Source organism: Rhagoletis pomonella, unplaced genomic scaffold (genome assembly GCF_013731165.1).
Source record: "Rhagoletis pomonella isolate Grant_MI unplaced genomic scaffold, Rhpom_1.0 Rhpom_scaffold_00012, whole genome shotgun sequence".
Classification (NCBI taxonomy): Eukaryota; Metazoa; Arthropoda; class Insecta; order Diptera; family Tephritidae; genus Rhagoletis; species Rhagoletis pomonella.
In genome coordinates this window covers 16,919,108-16,933,081 of record NW_023458566.1, presented here as the reverse complement: position 1 = coordinate 16,933,081, position 13,974 = coordinate 16,919,108, and the positions used below count along the sequence as shown (strand labels likewise).

General features: G+C 34.7%; 1 protein-coding gene across 1 annotated transcript in view; it reads right to left on the bottom strand.

Annotated features, from left to right (window-relative positions):
* LOC118747472 overlaps positions 1–13,717 on the bottom strand; it is a 42,283-nt gene extending 28,566 nt beyond the window's left edge. Inside the window, exons 1-6 of the mRNA XM_036481523.1 lie at positions 13,413–13,717; positions 4,705–4,828; positions 4,494–4,579; positions 4,198–4,356; positions 3,111–3,188; positions 614–788 (exon numbers count right to left, since the gene is read on the bottom strand). Coding sequence (XP_036337416.1) covers positions 614–788; positions 3,111–3,188; positions 4,198–4,356; positions 4,494–4,579; positions 4,705–4,828; positions 13,413–13,487 — 697 coding nt within the window. The 5' untranslated portion in view covers positions 13,488–13,717. The remainder of the gene's footprint in view (positions 1–613; positions 789–3,110; positions 3,189–4,197; positions 4,357–4,493; positions 4,580–4,704; positions 4,829–13,412) is intronic.
* Between the last annotated feature and the right edge of the window lie 257 nt (positions 13,718–13,974).

Genomic DNA, 13,974 nt, shown 5'->3' with positions numbered 1-13,974 from the left:
TTGAGTACTTTCCCCTCAATGTTGTCATCAGAAAGTCCTCAGTACTAATAGTCAAACTACTCATTTATGCCGTACTACAAAAACAAAAGTGTAAATGTGTGAGAATTTTTGCCTAAAGTGCTCAGCAATGTCTTGTAGGGTAGTACATGTGTTGTTTATGTATTGTTGATGTTTCCGCAGCTTTATGCTTCGATCTCCTTTTGACGTGATTAACGAGACCTTTTATCAGCGTAAATCAATTATGAGGGCTACGGGGTCAAATAGTTTGAGTTTAATTTGATGGATGACAGCAATAAAATATTTTTGGATCAAAAACTATTTGGCGTTCAAAAGTCATTGCTCCTTAAAGTTTATTTACAGTTTTTATATGTAAAGTTATGTGGAATTGTCATTGACGAAACGAATTTTCTGACTTTTATTTTAAGAAGCTTACTTTTATCACCAAATTTAAAATACTTTTCTATATTATAATAAATGGTTTATAGTTGCTTTGAATAAAGGAAAAATTAAAAGAAAATGTGATTTCATTGCGCTGGAAATATCCTTTCAAGCACTGCTCTACATACATATGTTTATAAGTATTTTCGAATTGGGGAAAAAGCAATTTAATTACCTGAGCTTGTACGAATTTTGTAATTCTGATCCATCTCCTCTGGTATCGTCGAAATATGAGTGTTCGGGTTCGTCGTTATATAAGGACTTGCCAACGATTTGTTAATTTTTGTTGTTTTCAGACAACTTTGCCTCTCCGTCACTTCGCCATCCACTGTTTCTATCACAATTTCCGTCTGGGATAAAAGAAAACAGGTAATAAATGTTAAATAAATAAATAAATGGAAATGAAATATCTCTGTTCTTTTAAAATATGATTTAAGGGCGAAACTTTAAACATTCTTTCACTGTCTTGTACAGTAGCAAGTACAACATATGCATGTATATGTAACCCCGCACAACCGTTTTTCCGTTTCATCCTTAACATTGAGGACAGAATGAAGAAGAGATGGAGCCTCTCTGATAATCTGATTTTTACTGGATAATTTTTAATAGCACTACGTGACCAGACCAATTATTTTTTTCTTTCCCCATATCGTCTTTAGACGGCGGGTACATATGGCTGGTTAAAAGGAAGAATCGGTGAAATTTTACACAACTGGATCGAAGCTTCACTAAACGGTCGGTTGATACGTCTTTAGTGTAGGTTCCTAAGAACAAACTGCATTTTCAACAACAACAAAAAAAAAATTTAACCGCATTACTGGAATGTAGTTAACTCGATTTTTTTCAAAATAGGAAACACCCCATCTCTATCGCTCCTTTTTATTTAAAAAATTTACTTCCAGAAATCAATGAAAAAGAGATATTTATTGGAAAGTCTCTTTTGAGTCAGTCTCACCGAGGAAAGAGAGAGGAGTACCTTGGACATATGTGGAGACAGACGGGCTCAAAGATTGCCAATTCATTTGCTAAATATTTCAATGTTTTTCTGGGCGTGTGGGGAACGGATGCAGACAAGCGATCTTCTTAGGCGTTTTTTTACTTTTATTTTTATAAGTTTGTTTGATTTAAATTTTGCTTGTTTGAAAACTCAGCTATAGTAAGAAAAGTGTCAAGTCAGGGCTCCTGGTTGTTATGCAGCTTCTGGTTGCCTTTTATGGATAAAGAAATGTTTCAAGACAAATTTTCAAATAAGATAGTGTCAAAACTTTCTTCTCGCTTTTAGTACTACACTCGGTATAATTTCACCATGGTTTTCCTATTGAAGTGCAGTGCACAGCTCTCAAGAAAAAACCGAAAAATTCATATAAGCTGACGCACAAGAACTGAAGAAAAAGAAATTTTCTTCTGTGAAAATTTTTTAAATCAGTTTGTAGCTCTAAAAAAAAAAATGATCGAATATTTATTCCTTCAAGAAAATTTACAAAAACAAAGTGCTTTTTCAAGCAACAGAAATAATGAAAAATATTTCTTGTTATTTTTCTTGAAAGCGGGGTTTTAAGCTTAAGTTTGATTTAACGCGTAGATACATGGCGTATGAGTAACATAATTTCCTTCTCATGTTTAATGTGTTTCTTATTCGCTAGTTCTTTAACAGATACATACATACATACATAAAAAAAGTAACCTACGTTTAAAAATATAAAATTTTTTGGTTTACAAGGGCGGATTGGTATTGAAAATGTCCTTTTAAATATTTTTATGCTTTTAAGCTATTAAAGTACAATGACGAAATTCGAGAATATGGTCATGTGTCTATTAATCCTTATCCTATAATTTCTTCAAAAACAAACACACCAAATTTGCAAGGATACGCAAGGACACAATTTTAGAAGAAGATTTTCAATACTAATTCGTCTTTATGAAAATAACACTTTAATATTTTTTAATTTCACAAAATTTTCTTATTTATTTGGTAACCATATTGCTACATATTATAAATTGCATTGCATTTTTAAAATAAATTTTGGAATTAATCAAATCTTTGAAACCTTAAAGTCTTTAAAAAAAAAATTGGACGCCAGAGAAAAACAACAAACACGCAGTTTCACTTTATTTGGAAAATGATTTTTTATTTTCTGTAAATTTCCATATGAAATTCAAAAAATTAAAATCACTTTACTCTTAAATTGCCTTCGCGAAATTGGCTGCTAGTTTTTTGTGTTTCTAAAATTGATTCTTGTTCGGTGTAATCAATGTTATGATTAACTTGTTTTTTTTTTTGAGTGACTTATGCTACTTTCACAATAAACGTCTTCGTTATGCCGCTGATTAGTAAAACTTCTCTCCAACAAAATCTCAATAATTCTCAACATTTTAACATTTTAAAGCATTTTTTAGTGAACAAATACCGTTAAATTGAAAAGATGACTTATGCCATTTTCAGAATAAACGGCTCACATGTAGAATAACTTTTATTAAACATAAACGGGTATTATTTACCCCACACATACATACATATGTATGTAAGCTAGAAGTCATGCCCCAATCGATGCATATGCATGTGTGTACATATGTATGTATGTATATATAAGTGAACGAATTCCCAGAATAGAAGCATAGACATATAAAATGTGGAATTTCACCCCGCATATCGAATTCTCGGCAATTCTTACCCGCATCTGTTGATCCCCATATCCACGTCCCTGCAGGTAATTTTGATATTGTGATATCACGCACAGCAGACAATATGTCTAAGCAGCAATAAAGAAAGAAGCAATATGAAAATGAATAAGATAAGAGAGGGCTGGTGAAAAAATGTATGAATAAATTTGCGAAAGTATGCATGTAAATATACCCAGCAGCGAAAATGCGTTTGCCACCAACTCCAGAGTCGACTCCAAAGTAATGCAATCGCATTAAAATATGCATGAAGTGCTTCTCAAACGTAATCACTTGCAATGTATCAAATACTACATACATTTTTTTCGAAGTACTTTCACCGATTGACAGGCAATTGATGTCGAACCCTTATTTTATATGCCTTACATTTTGATAAAAATCTTTTGCTAGACATTTCTATATACATATCATCATCACATAAGTTGCATTACCTTTTGCCAAAAAGTAATCTAGCGCTTAAATGCAATATTAAATGTAATGCATACTTCAACAGAAAAATGCCATTACTTTTCATCAGTGATGCATCGATGCGCAATGCATTCCATTCGCTGTTGGGTTGTATGCGCCACAAACATACATAGTAATAATTATGAAAACAATCTTATTTTGTATGCGCATATAATGGTGGGACATCTTACTACTTAGAACATTTTGTTTGGAAATTTATTAATGCCGCTGGCTACTTGTTTGTATGCAAAAACTAAACAACTTTACGTGAAAAAATGTTTGCAATCTTTTTAATAGATGTAATTACTCTAAATCAACCTGCAAAAGGGTATACAGCTAATTTACCCTAAGTAACAGCAAAAAAAATTTCATTAATCACCCCAATAAACGGCTGCGGTATACCCAAACGAAAATCTTAACTAAACCGAAACATATCCTATGACAGAATTCCTAATGCCTCAATTAATGAAAACGGTTGAGCCTTTTGGCTTATTTTGACTTAAAAAAAGAGACAGGTCAAGTAAACATTATTGTGCTAATTTCTTATTCCTCTGCACTTCAATCACAAATCCAAAATGATTGTTACGCGTCCTTAAATATATGCACATACATACATATAAAATTTCTACTTACATTCAGGCACATAATAAAAAAATCGATGGTAAAAATGAAGCCTACAACTGGATCGAAATTAACCATCTGTGTTATGGATAAGTAAACCAAATGAAAAAGTTCAATTAACACATCGCACAGCATGAAAACGATCCAAGGCAACAGAAACGCGCTACGATGCTGAAAACAGAAAAAAAAAAATAAAAAAAAAACCCCATTAGTTTAAGAGCACTTTAGTTCATTTTAGTTTTTATTGCTTTGCGCATAAAAGAGTCAACTAATAAAAATTAATTGCACACTCGCTAACCCATACTTACACGTTTCATTCCGGCGAACACCAGCAACGAAGATATAACTAAGCACGCCGAGCAAATCAAAAAGAGAATATTGAATATAACAATGGCTGTAATGACACAATTGTAATCAAATGTTAATTACATACTTCCTTACTTACTTATGTATGTTTAACATCAAGGTGAGAAAATCTCCACTCATCTTACTACACTTCTACTTTGTTTGCTCACTTACCGGGTGTTATCTCCCCTCTCGCCAAGAAACTCTCTCCTATGGGTCGTCTTCTGGTGCCAGACAGATATTCTTGCTCATCATAAACGGTAATGAGCATCACAATTGTGGAGAAACCAAAGTACACCTGCAAGCAGAGTAATTAAATTGCTAAATGATATGATTGTACTTCATGTACTTATGAATTTAAAACGGTATATACATAGAGTGAGCGGAGTCATGAAGTGCATTTGAGCTGAGTACAAGTCACTGTTGGTGGGTGTTCACAATTGATATAGGGTAGGTGTAGCTAAGGTAAGCAATTAACCGTCTTAACTTGACTTAAGAAAGAAAGTAAAATGTAGGAAAGTAAACGCTTTTAAATCCACACAATACAGATCCAGAAGCCACACACAAAAAGGTTTAGAAAAGTTATTATCTGCATTTCCGAACGATCTCATTGGCATGGAAACCGAGCAGAGAGCTGCGTTGACGTGACTCGTTCTTGAATTCATTACTAGGGGTCCTAACGTAGCGTACAGGGTAAGGCGCTCGAAGTTTTTCCTATTGTGTTTTGTCTATTTTATTATTTTTTTTTTTTCATAAAAACTAGCCAAAGTGTAAGAAAAGTGTATTACTGTTCGATGTAGCCATCTTTAGCTCGGATAATAAGATCGAGTCTGTCCGGGAATGCTTCACAGGCTGCATGAATGTGGTCTGGTGGTATGTTGTCCAAGTGGTGGTGAAGAGCAGTCTTCAAGGCGTTGATTGCCACATATTTTTTTGTTGATACATTGGCTTTGACAATGGACCATTTGGAAAAGCCCATTGGTGAATATGGAGGCCAATGTTGCGAGTAGATGAAGCTGGGAAGCCTTTTTCTAAAAAACGCTAAATTTCGAGATTTTTACCGAATCTTTTTCGTTCCCAATGTAACAAAGCATCGTTTAAAATCGTTCTACAGTAGATTTTTTAATTTACCTTTAGTCCCTGTTCAATACAAAATGCGACTGGACCACATTCGTGCAGCATGTAAACAACAGAATTGATGCTAAAGATTTCTACATCGAACAGTAATACACTTCCCTAACAGGGATTTACTAGTTTGTATAAAACAAGCAGTCTTATTTACGCCTTAAAGACACTGCAGTCGTTAGGCAGGTCATATAATTTATTTTATTTGCAGATGCTTTGAGGAAATCTTTTTTACATCTTTTTGAGCCGTCAGTGTAGGTGGAAATATGTACCATTACGTAGTAGGCCAGAGTCCCATTCTTCCCTATTTGAAAATCGTATAATGAAGGAATGAATAATGGAATGACGTAATATAGTCAGTGCCAACATATAAGCCGACTCTGATCCCCTTGTGCAATCCTCTTTTCGCTGGGTATCCCAATTCGCATTGTTTTCACAATTTTGATTCCCTTAACCCACGGACCACTTTTGCTGCTGTGCCAGTTTCTAATACTTGTAACGGCTTCAAGTGAATGATCATATGCACCCATTTTCGAAGTAGGCTGCCTACAACGTCTGCGCGACTATGAGTGTCTGCATTATTCCGACAATATTCTGATTGCTACTTGTATCCAGTACTTTCCACCAGACTAGAGCTCCATAAAATTATAATCGGTCGCTGACAACCCTCATGCGTACGTCTATAGACTTCATTAATCCCTGCTCTTCTAAGTCATTGCAAGAAAAATAAAAATTTATTTCAGTGAACGCAATTTCATTCCAATAAAAAAATAACAAACAACAGCGATTTAAAACTTCGATTTGAACTCAAATTCTTGTGTTTTCGACCAATTTATATTTTATTTTTGTAGGAATTGATAATAAAACGGGGTTTTCGAGACATTTAAACACTAACAGGAGAGTTTTTTCGAACTTTTAGAAATTCTTCGAGTTTCGGGATATTTCGTGATCGTGATAAAAAAAAGCAAATGCTTTTCAGTGTTCTTACTCAAAAATTAACTAAATTGTTTGCGATTTATTACACCGTCCCACAAAAGCAAAAAATTTAAAACACACGAAACTATGAGCCACGATGTCAGGATTTTTGAAAGGACTTTGAAGTGTCAAAGGTATGATTATTTAATTAAACAAATTATGTGAAAAATGCAGTGCAGTGTAGAACAAAGCTCCCAAGTCCCAAATGAAAAGCAAATTCTGCAGAATTAAAAAAAGTTACAGTTTTTTCATTCACAAGGACGAATAGTTCCTTTCAATGAATTAATTTTTATTAAGCAAACAAATTTTGAAGGACGAGTTTCGAGGATGTTTTCATATGTATATTACGCTCCTCAACATATGATTTTTTCAAAAATAATATTGCAAATTTTAAAGGATATGCAAGAATAAACTGGAAATGAAAACTAAAACTGAAAACTATTTTACAATTTTCGGATCGCTTGTGGTAAGTGAAATTCTCAGAATTACTGCTGTTCACTTGAAGTTGTAGCTCATCTCTATGTACATATGTATGTATCTGTACTTTTGAATTTTTCCTAGAAGGCTTTTTATGAATGTATGTCATGGCATAACAAGGTAGAAGTGATTTCGACATTTCTCTCTTTTGAACTGCGAGTGAAATGTCAACCCTTAAGCCTATAAAATTCAAAATTTTAATTTTTTAATTTAGATTTTCAATTGTGGGCTGTGCGACTGATTTTAAATGCATAATAAAATGAAAAGGAGCGGTGTGCGGTGTGCGACAAGTGCCAGGACCACAAACTTGTGCGGTGGGAAAATTGCTGCGATGTTTGATTAGGAGACTCCTCACGTGTTCGCGAAAACCATTTTAGCGCCAGTGACTTTATTTGTTGCCCATCGCAGCCGAGTAAATATTTCTAAACGGACGCGTTTGTTCACAGATGCAGGATTTATCATACCAAATATGAAGAGATAATCTTCCACTCAAACATATGCATAGACGAAATTTGAAATGGTGGTCTAATAAAACCTAAAGCAGAATTCCTTGTTGACATAAAGAAAGTGGAAGTAATTTTTAATAAATTTAGTGGAATGGAAATTTTGTATTGCAAAAATTTAATAGCTAAATTATTGAAGTTAAGTCCTGATGTAAATTTAGAAGAATCAAACTTTTTTTAATGTCTAATATACTTTAGAATTAAGTATTTGAATAAATTCTCAAAAACATTGGGCTAGTAAAAGCAAGAAAATGGTCAAAACGGTTTTATTGATGAGTTTGTTTCATTTAGTGTGTAATTTTGTGTTAGTATGCATTTCCACATTCACATTAAAGCGATAATGGAGTAACTAAAAAGAAGCTGATTTTAATGTCATTGCAAATATTTTCATTTTTACATAAAACTTTCATTTCAAAGATATAGAGTTTTATCAAATATGGTACATGCATAACAAAGGGTTAATTTCTTTGTTTACATTTTTCGACATTACAGTCAGCTATGAGAGAGCTCAACTGAGTTATCACTTCTACCTTGTTCATTATGCCTAGAATGTATGTATACCGTGATGCAAGGGCGCACCCAGAAAAATATTTTTGGGGGTTTTTTTCACTTTTAATGATATATCACCAAAATATACGGGAAATTCGTTAGAGACAATACCCTCTTGTAAATGTAAAGAATATTAAGGCCACAAGCGATGTCTTGATGCCAGGCCTTAAACTGCCCATTTTTGCCATCGTATTGGTAAATTGTTTCATAAGTACGTTCTTTGTATACTAGGGAGCGATATATGTAATTTTATCTCCTGGAACTAAAAGTGAATTTGCAACATTCTAGCAGTCCCATTACCAGCATAAGGCCTTGCACATCTGATCTAAACAATAAAATATTCCGAATGAAAAAAATTATAGCAAGCTTTGCTATCTTGTATGAGAGAACGTCATGTTTTTACTTGACACCAACAATTTTATTTCTTTTTTATTTAGTAGCCAATACTTCTGCAGATTCTTTAGATAATTCTGGATCCCTTGTCAAATCATTTAATTCTTATTGGGTTAAAGGTTCTGGCTTTGTAGACGCTAATCCTTCGAAAGCACTGTGACTGCTCACTTCGAACAAAATATGGGACGAGATACCTACTCCTGCCTGTGGTAAGCATCTTTTACCCGATTCTAAATACGAATAAAGCAAATTAAAACAGCGAAAGAAAAAGCCATCAAAGTGAATTTTTTATTGATTCCATTGCATTGACACTCCGAACCTTTCGTGGCTTTTTTGACCACTGTCTCACCGCTACACCAACAACAACCACTGTCTCAAATGTTCACAGTTTGTACACAATTTGGGGTATGCGCGATTTGAGGTTGATTTGAGACTTTGACAGCCAGAAAAGCCTAACTGACATTTTGGGGAAAAGTTTGAAGTACAGTTTAAAATGCATTGCTAGAATCGAAACGGTAGTAGCCAGTGTTGCCATTCTAGCACATTTTTAGGTATCAAAAAGCATACCAAAACGGGTTCCAAATTACCAAATTTTTTGATCACGAACATGAGAATTTATTTCATTTGATATTTTATTGCATTTGCAAATGACGGAACACATGATGGGTACCAATTTGTAAAATTATTGTTAATGTATTATTGACCTTTATACCACAATTTGTGCGTTAGGATAAAAGCAAGAAAGTCTAAGCGGTAGACGTTATAACTATAATTTCGGAGACAACCACACATCTCCTCATCGGACTTTTTTTCTCTTGACTTCAGCAGCAATCGAACCCGCATCATCGATGTGCAAAATCAGCAGCGATAACCACTGAGCTAAGCACACCCCGTTAACTCTTGCCGCTTATCCATCTCCTTATTTGAATGAAAAGCATAAGGGGGTTTCGCGACGTCTTTCACGGATCGATTTTAAACCACAAAGCCCCTTTTCTTGGGTGCGCCAATGATAACTTGTATGTACATAGATATTCAAAAAATCATGCGAGTTGGACTTTGTGAAGCAGGAATTTTGAATATTTTCACTGAATTTTCGACAAAAGAAGTATCCACATACCTTTCAGAAAGATAAATGTCATGGGATCGGTGGGCAGATAAACTCACTGGTTTTTCAACGCAATTCTTCGAAAAAATGGTACCCCCAACTGAGCATGTTTTTGCTTTAGTAAACTCGCCCAATACTATAAGCTTCTACATACATATGTAGGCATGCCCACATTTGCAACATTACATAACAAAAACATTAGCATCCATGCCTAAAGTGGCTGCTGAATGATATGTTCAGGATAAAATATGTACCACAAATGTGTACATCGATATTTGCAAGATTCATGCTTGGCTGATCTGGATGTGTGTTTGTGTGCTGGTGGCGTAAGAGGGTGCTCCTGTTTCAATTATGCAAATGGTGATGCTGTTATTTTTACAACCAGCCTACAGCCACGCAAAATAAACAAATAGGCAAGCAATTGAGTGCATACATATTTCAAAGAACTAACAAAATGTATTCAAAGTAGCTGGGGATATGCAATCACTTGCGATGGATGACAAGCAACAAGCAATGTGTGGCCTTCCATACAAGTCCATAGTTATAAAAATCCAAATAGACAACTGAAGAGAAGACGATCGGAAAGCTTTTACGTTAGCAGTAAAGCTAACAACATGCAAATGCCATGTCTCATGTTAAGGTTAGATGGTGGCAGCGAATTGCCTGATTCATTGTGTTTACACAACTCTATTGGAAATTTGGAAATTTGCAATTCCGCCTTTTGGCAGCCAGCCATTCAAATGGGTTCTTGTGGCATCAATTGCCTTAGCGTCTGCTGCTGAAGGCGAATCCGTTTATTTGCGCATCATCTTTTTTTTTTGCCATTGGGCAGCAAAAAATAATTTCCGCGAAATTCAACAGATTTGTGTGGGTTTGCCAATTTTCGCAGCGCAGCAAAAAAAAATATTTCGTAGGTGCCAACAGCCGTCGGAAAAATACCTGCAGAGTTAGAAATAGGCAAGTATGTACATGTGTGTGATGGTAGTAGCAGTTGGCGACACAAAATTGCAATCATCATGGCAACAAAATACAATTGCATAACGCGCTCGTGTACATATGTATGTATATCTAACACGTGTGCGTACGAGTAAGTACTACAAGATGCCAGCGCGTTTTATGGGCGCACTTAATTTTCGTATTTATAATAAGCAATTTGACTTTTAGATCGCCATGGCGACTCCCTGTGGCACATTCATATCGAAATGTAATCGCGTGTTGATGAATATACATATACAATTTGTGTATGTATAGGCCCGTTTACATACAACTTTGGCGTTGCGTTGGCGTTGGCGTCGCTTCGACAGCTGACTATGAATACATGCATTTATATGAAAGTCTCCATATAACCAAAGTTGGGCAACGCCAACGCCAACACAACGCAGAAAGATGGCCAACTCTCAACTTTTCGCGTGCGTCGTTCGTCAGCTGTTCTAAATAATCAAAATTATGTGATTTAATTTTCATTTTTAATTAAATCCGGGCAAGAAATATAGTTTTTAATGCAATTATTGATGTAAATTTTTTATTTATCTGCCGCTAGTGTGTTAATTTAGTGACCAAAGTATTCTCTGCTACGCGTTCATTGTAGCAAGCACGGGCGTTACTCGCGCTGCTGTCAAAGCGACGCCAGCGCCAACGCAACGCCAAAGTTGTATGTGGACGGGCCTTATGTGTTGGCACATAAAAATTCATGGAAAGTCAAAGAGTCGTAAAATCAGCAAATTACTTTTGAAATCCGTTTGAAAGTGCTCATGAAAGTATGGTGTCCATTTAAGCACGCTTTACGGTTATTCATATGCGTGTAAATGTATTAGTTTAATGCTAAACATATTTTTAAATCATAAACTTGCTTATCTGAGATTGATTTATTTTGATTTTGCGAAAGTGGCTGCCAATGGAAAATCACCCAAGAGACTAAAAGTGGGCACTTTGTGACGAAAATATTTTTTTATTAAGATAATATAAAGATGAGCTGAGCGAAAATATAATAAATGCGAACAACGTACAGTGGTCTAATAGCGGCAGAAAGTGCAAATTTTGAAATGTTTCAAAATACTCAACTAAGTGGTTGATTCCATTGAAGACATGTCTACTAAAACGTTTTAGGTTTTCTTTTTGGCAAAAAACGGCTCTTGTTGTTCTTATTTAATGGACACAGGAGGTCGGTCGCCCTATCTCAGCTGCCGATTCAAAAACGTCCTATCTCAGCGCATTTTCAATGTATTTTCGGCTGAGATAGAGCATTTTTTAACCGAATTCTTAAATAGGGTGTTCTTCAATCAAATTTTTCAGAGATAAGGCGTTTTCGAACTGCCTGCCGAGAGGTCGATCTTTCAAATATAATCCAAATCAGACTATAAATACGGGGTTCTCAAATATTTCGACTCCAGTACCACCTAGCGAATTCATCTATCTTTCATATTGCATAGTCATTGGGTTCTGAGCTAAGTTGGAAATTTCGAGCCTCCGGCTCATCAGGAAGTTGGCTGAAGATTAATCAATTGGTAAATTATTTTAGGGAACACCTAAAAATTTTATCGCACAGACCGGGCTGCTAGTCATTTCGATATTGCAACATAGGACATTTTACACATTTTTTGGTAAAAACTAATTATGACCAAAAAAGTCGACGATTTAAAAAATATGAATGTTTTATTGAATGTTATATTATTTCCAAAAAAAAAAAAAAAATTAAAAATAGCTTAACTCTTTACGACCGAGTGTTTTAAAGAGGTCACTATTTAATTTGTGGTTTTGTTAAAAAATTTGACTGTAGTTTTTTTTTTTTAATATTCGTATTAAAGAAAAAATTCTATTTAGTTGTAAAAACCATTGCCAAAATAAAAATAAAGTAAAGATTAGCCATGGATTAGACAAGGATTAGAGACATGTGTCACTGCTCAGTAGTAAGGATTGCCAACTACAACAAGTAAGCAAATATCAATGTTCCGCAGAAAAATAAAATTTGAGTTGTGTCGTTATTGCAGAGAACCATCGATATGTGGCAGAATAACTCACAATACCTACAAGTGCGCAAATTTTTTGGAACTTCACATTGAAGATGAAAACAAAATAATAAATAGCAAAACTCAAGCGTCGCGACTAAAAGTTAATAAATATGAAACATAACAAATACCGAATTATAAATCTTATAAGTATCTTTTCACTTCTTCCTTTATTTTCTAAATTTTCGTAAATCTTTTGGATAATTATTAATTTAAACATGTCTGTTCGAAAATAGTTAAAAAAAACTGGAACCTACAATACAACATACAATACGGAAAAAGAAGTTAACAAATTACATAAAAGCGTTAGACTATGACTTCTGTTGATGCTACTAACGTTTCATAATAAATGCAATACAAACACTAGAAACTCGAAAGAGAAACCTGCTTTCAATTGTCTAACCTTGCTATCGGCTTGCTGCGGCCTTCCAATCTAAATCAACAAAAGAAAAATCACGGTAAATCCTTACTATTATTTTTTTCACAAAAGAACGGAAGACAACAAAATTTAAGAGCATTAAAAAATTTGAACTGCGTACTATGTACTTGGGTAGTAATTGAATGAAATTCGTTTCGAAATAGCTGGTAAGTTCTTAGAATGCCACAAAAAGAGAGTTCATAATCTACTATAGAGTTCTCATTTATGTCACAAAGTTGATAAGAAAAGTTTCGATAAGCGCTTTTCGTTGTACCCATACATACTGTGGAAGTATTTCACATAAATAAACACATACATACGTAAGTACTTACCAAAGTGTACGTTGCGCTGGCCATACTGCCTTTACGCACTGTCTTCCAAAAGCAACAAGACTGCAAGATGGCCATCTTCGAGAGACGACACGACCGACACCTTTTTGGTTGCACGTTCACGCAGTGCGATGAATCCACTTGACAGAAAGTGGCTGTAAATACTTCCGGGATGTGTCAAGTTGGCAAATGTATTTATATTAAAGTGCCTAGCCGGAGTGTGTGCATTTTAACGGTAATAATGGTGGTTTACTTGCTTTTTGAACATTGCGGAAATGCAAGGTTTTCTTTTTTAAGATACTTCAGGTTTTGTTGGTTTGGAATCATTGTGTTATGAATTTTATATTATTTGTTCTTTAGCAATCAGGACACTGATATATGTATGTATGTATTTGTTAAAGCTTTAAACCAGTACTGAATTGTTGAATATGTATTACAAATGTGTACAATTCGGAGCACTCTTTCTCTCCTCACAAGCCAAATGTTGCATAAAATTGCAATCAGCAGGAGATCACAAGTACAGGCATAAAGTTTTTGTTAAAAAAAAGTGTAGGCACTAACTAAT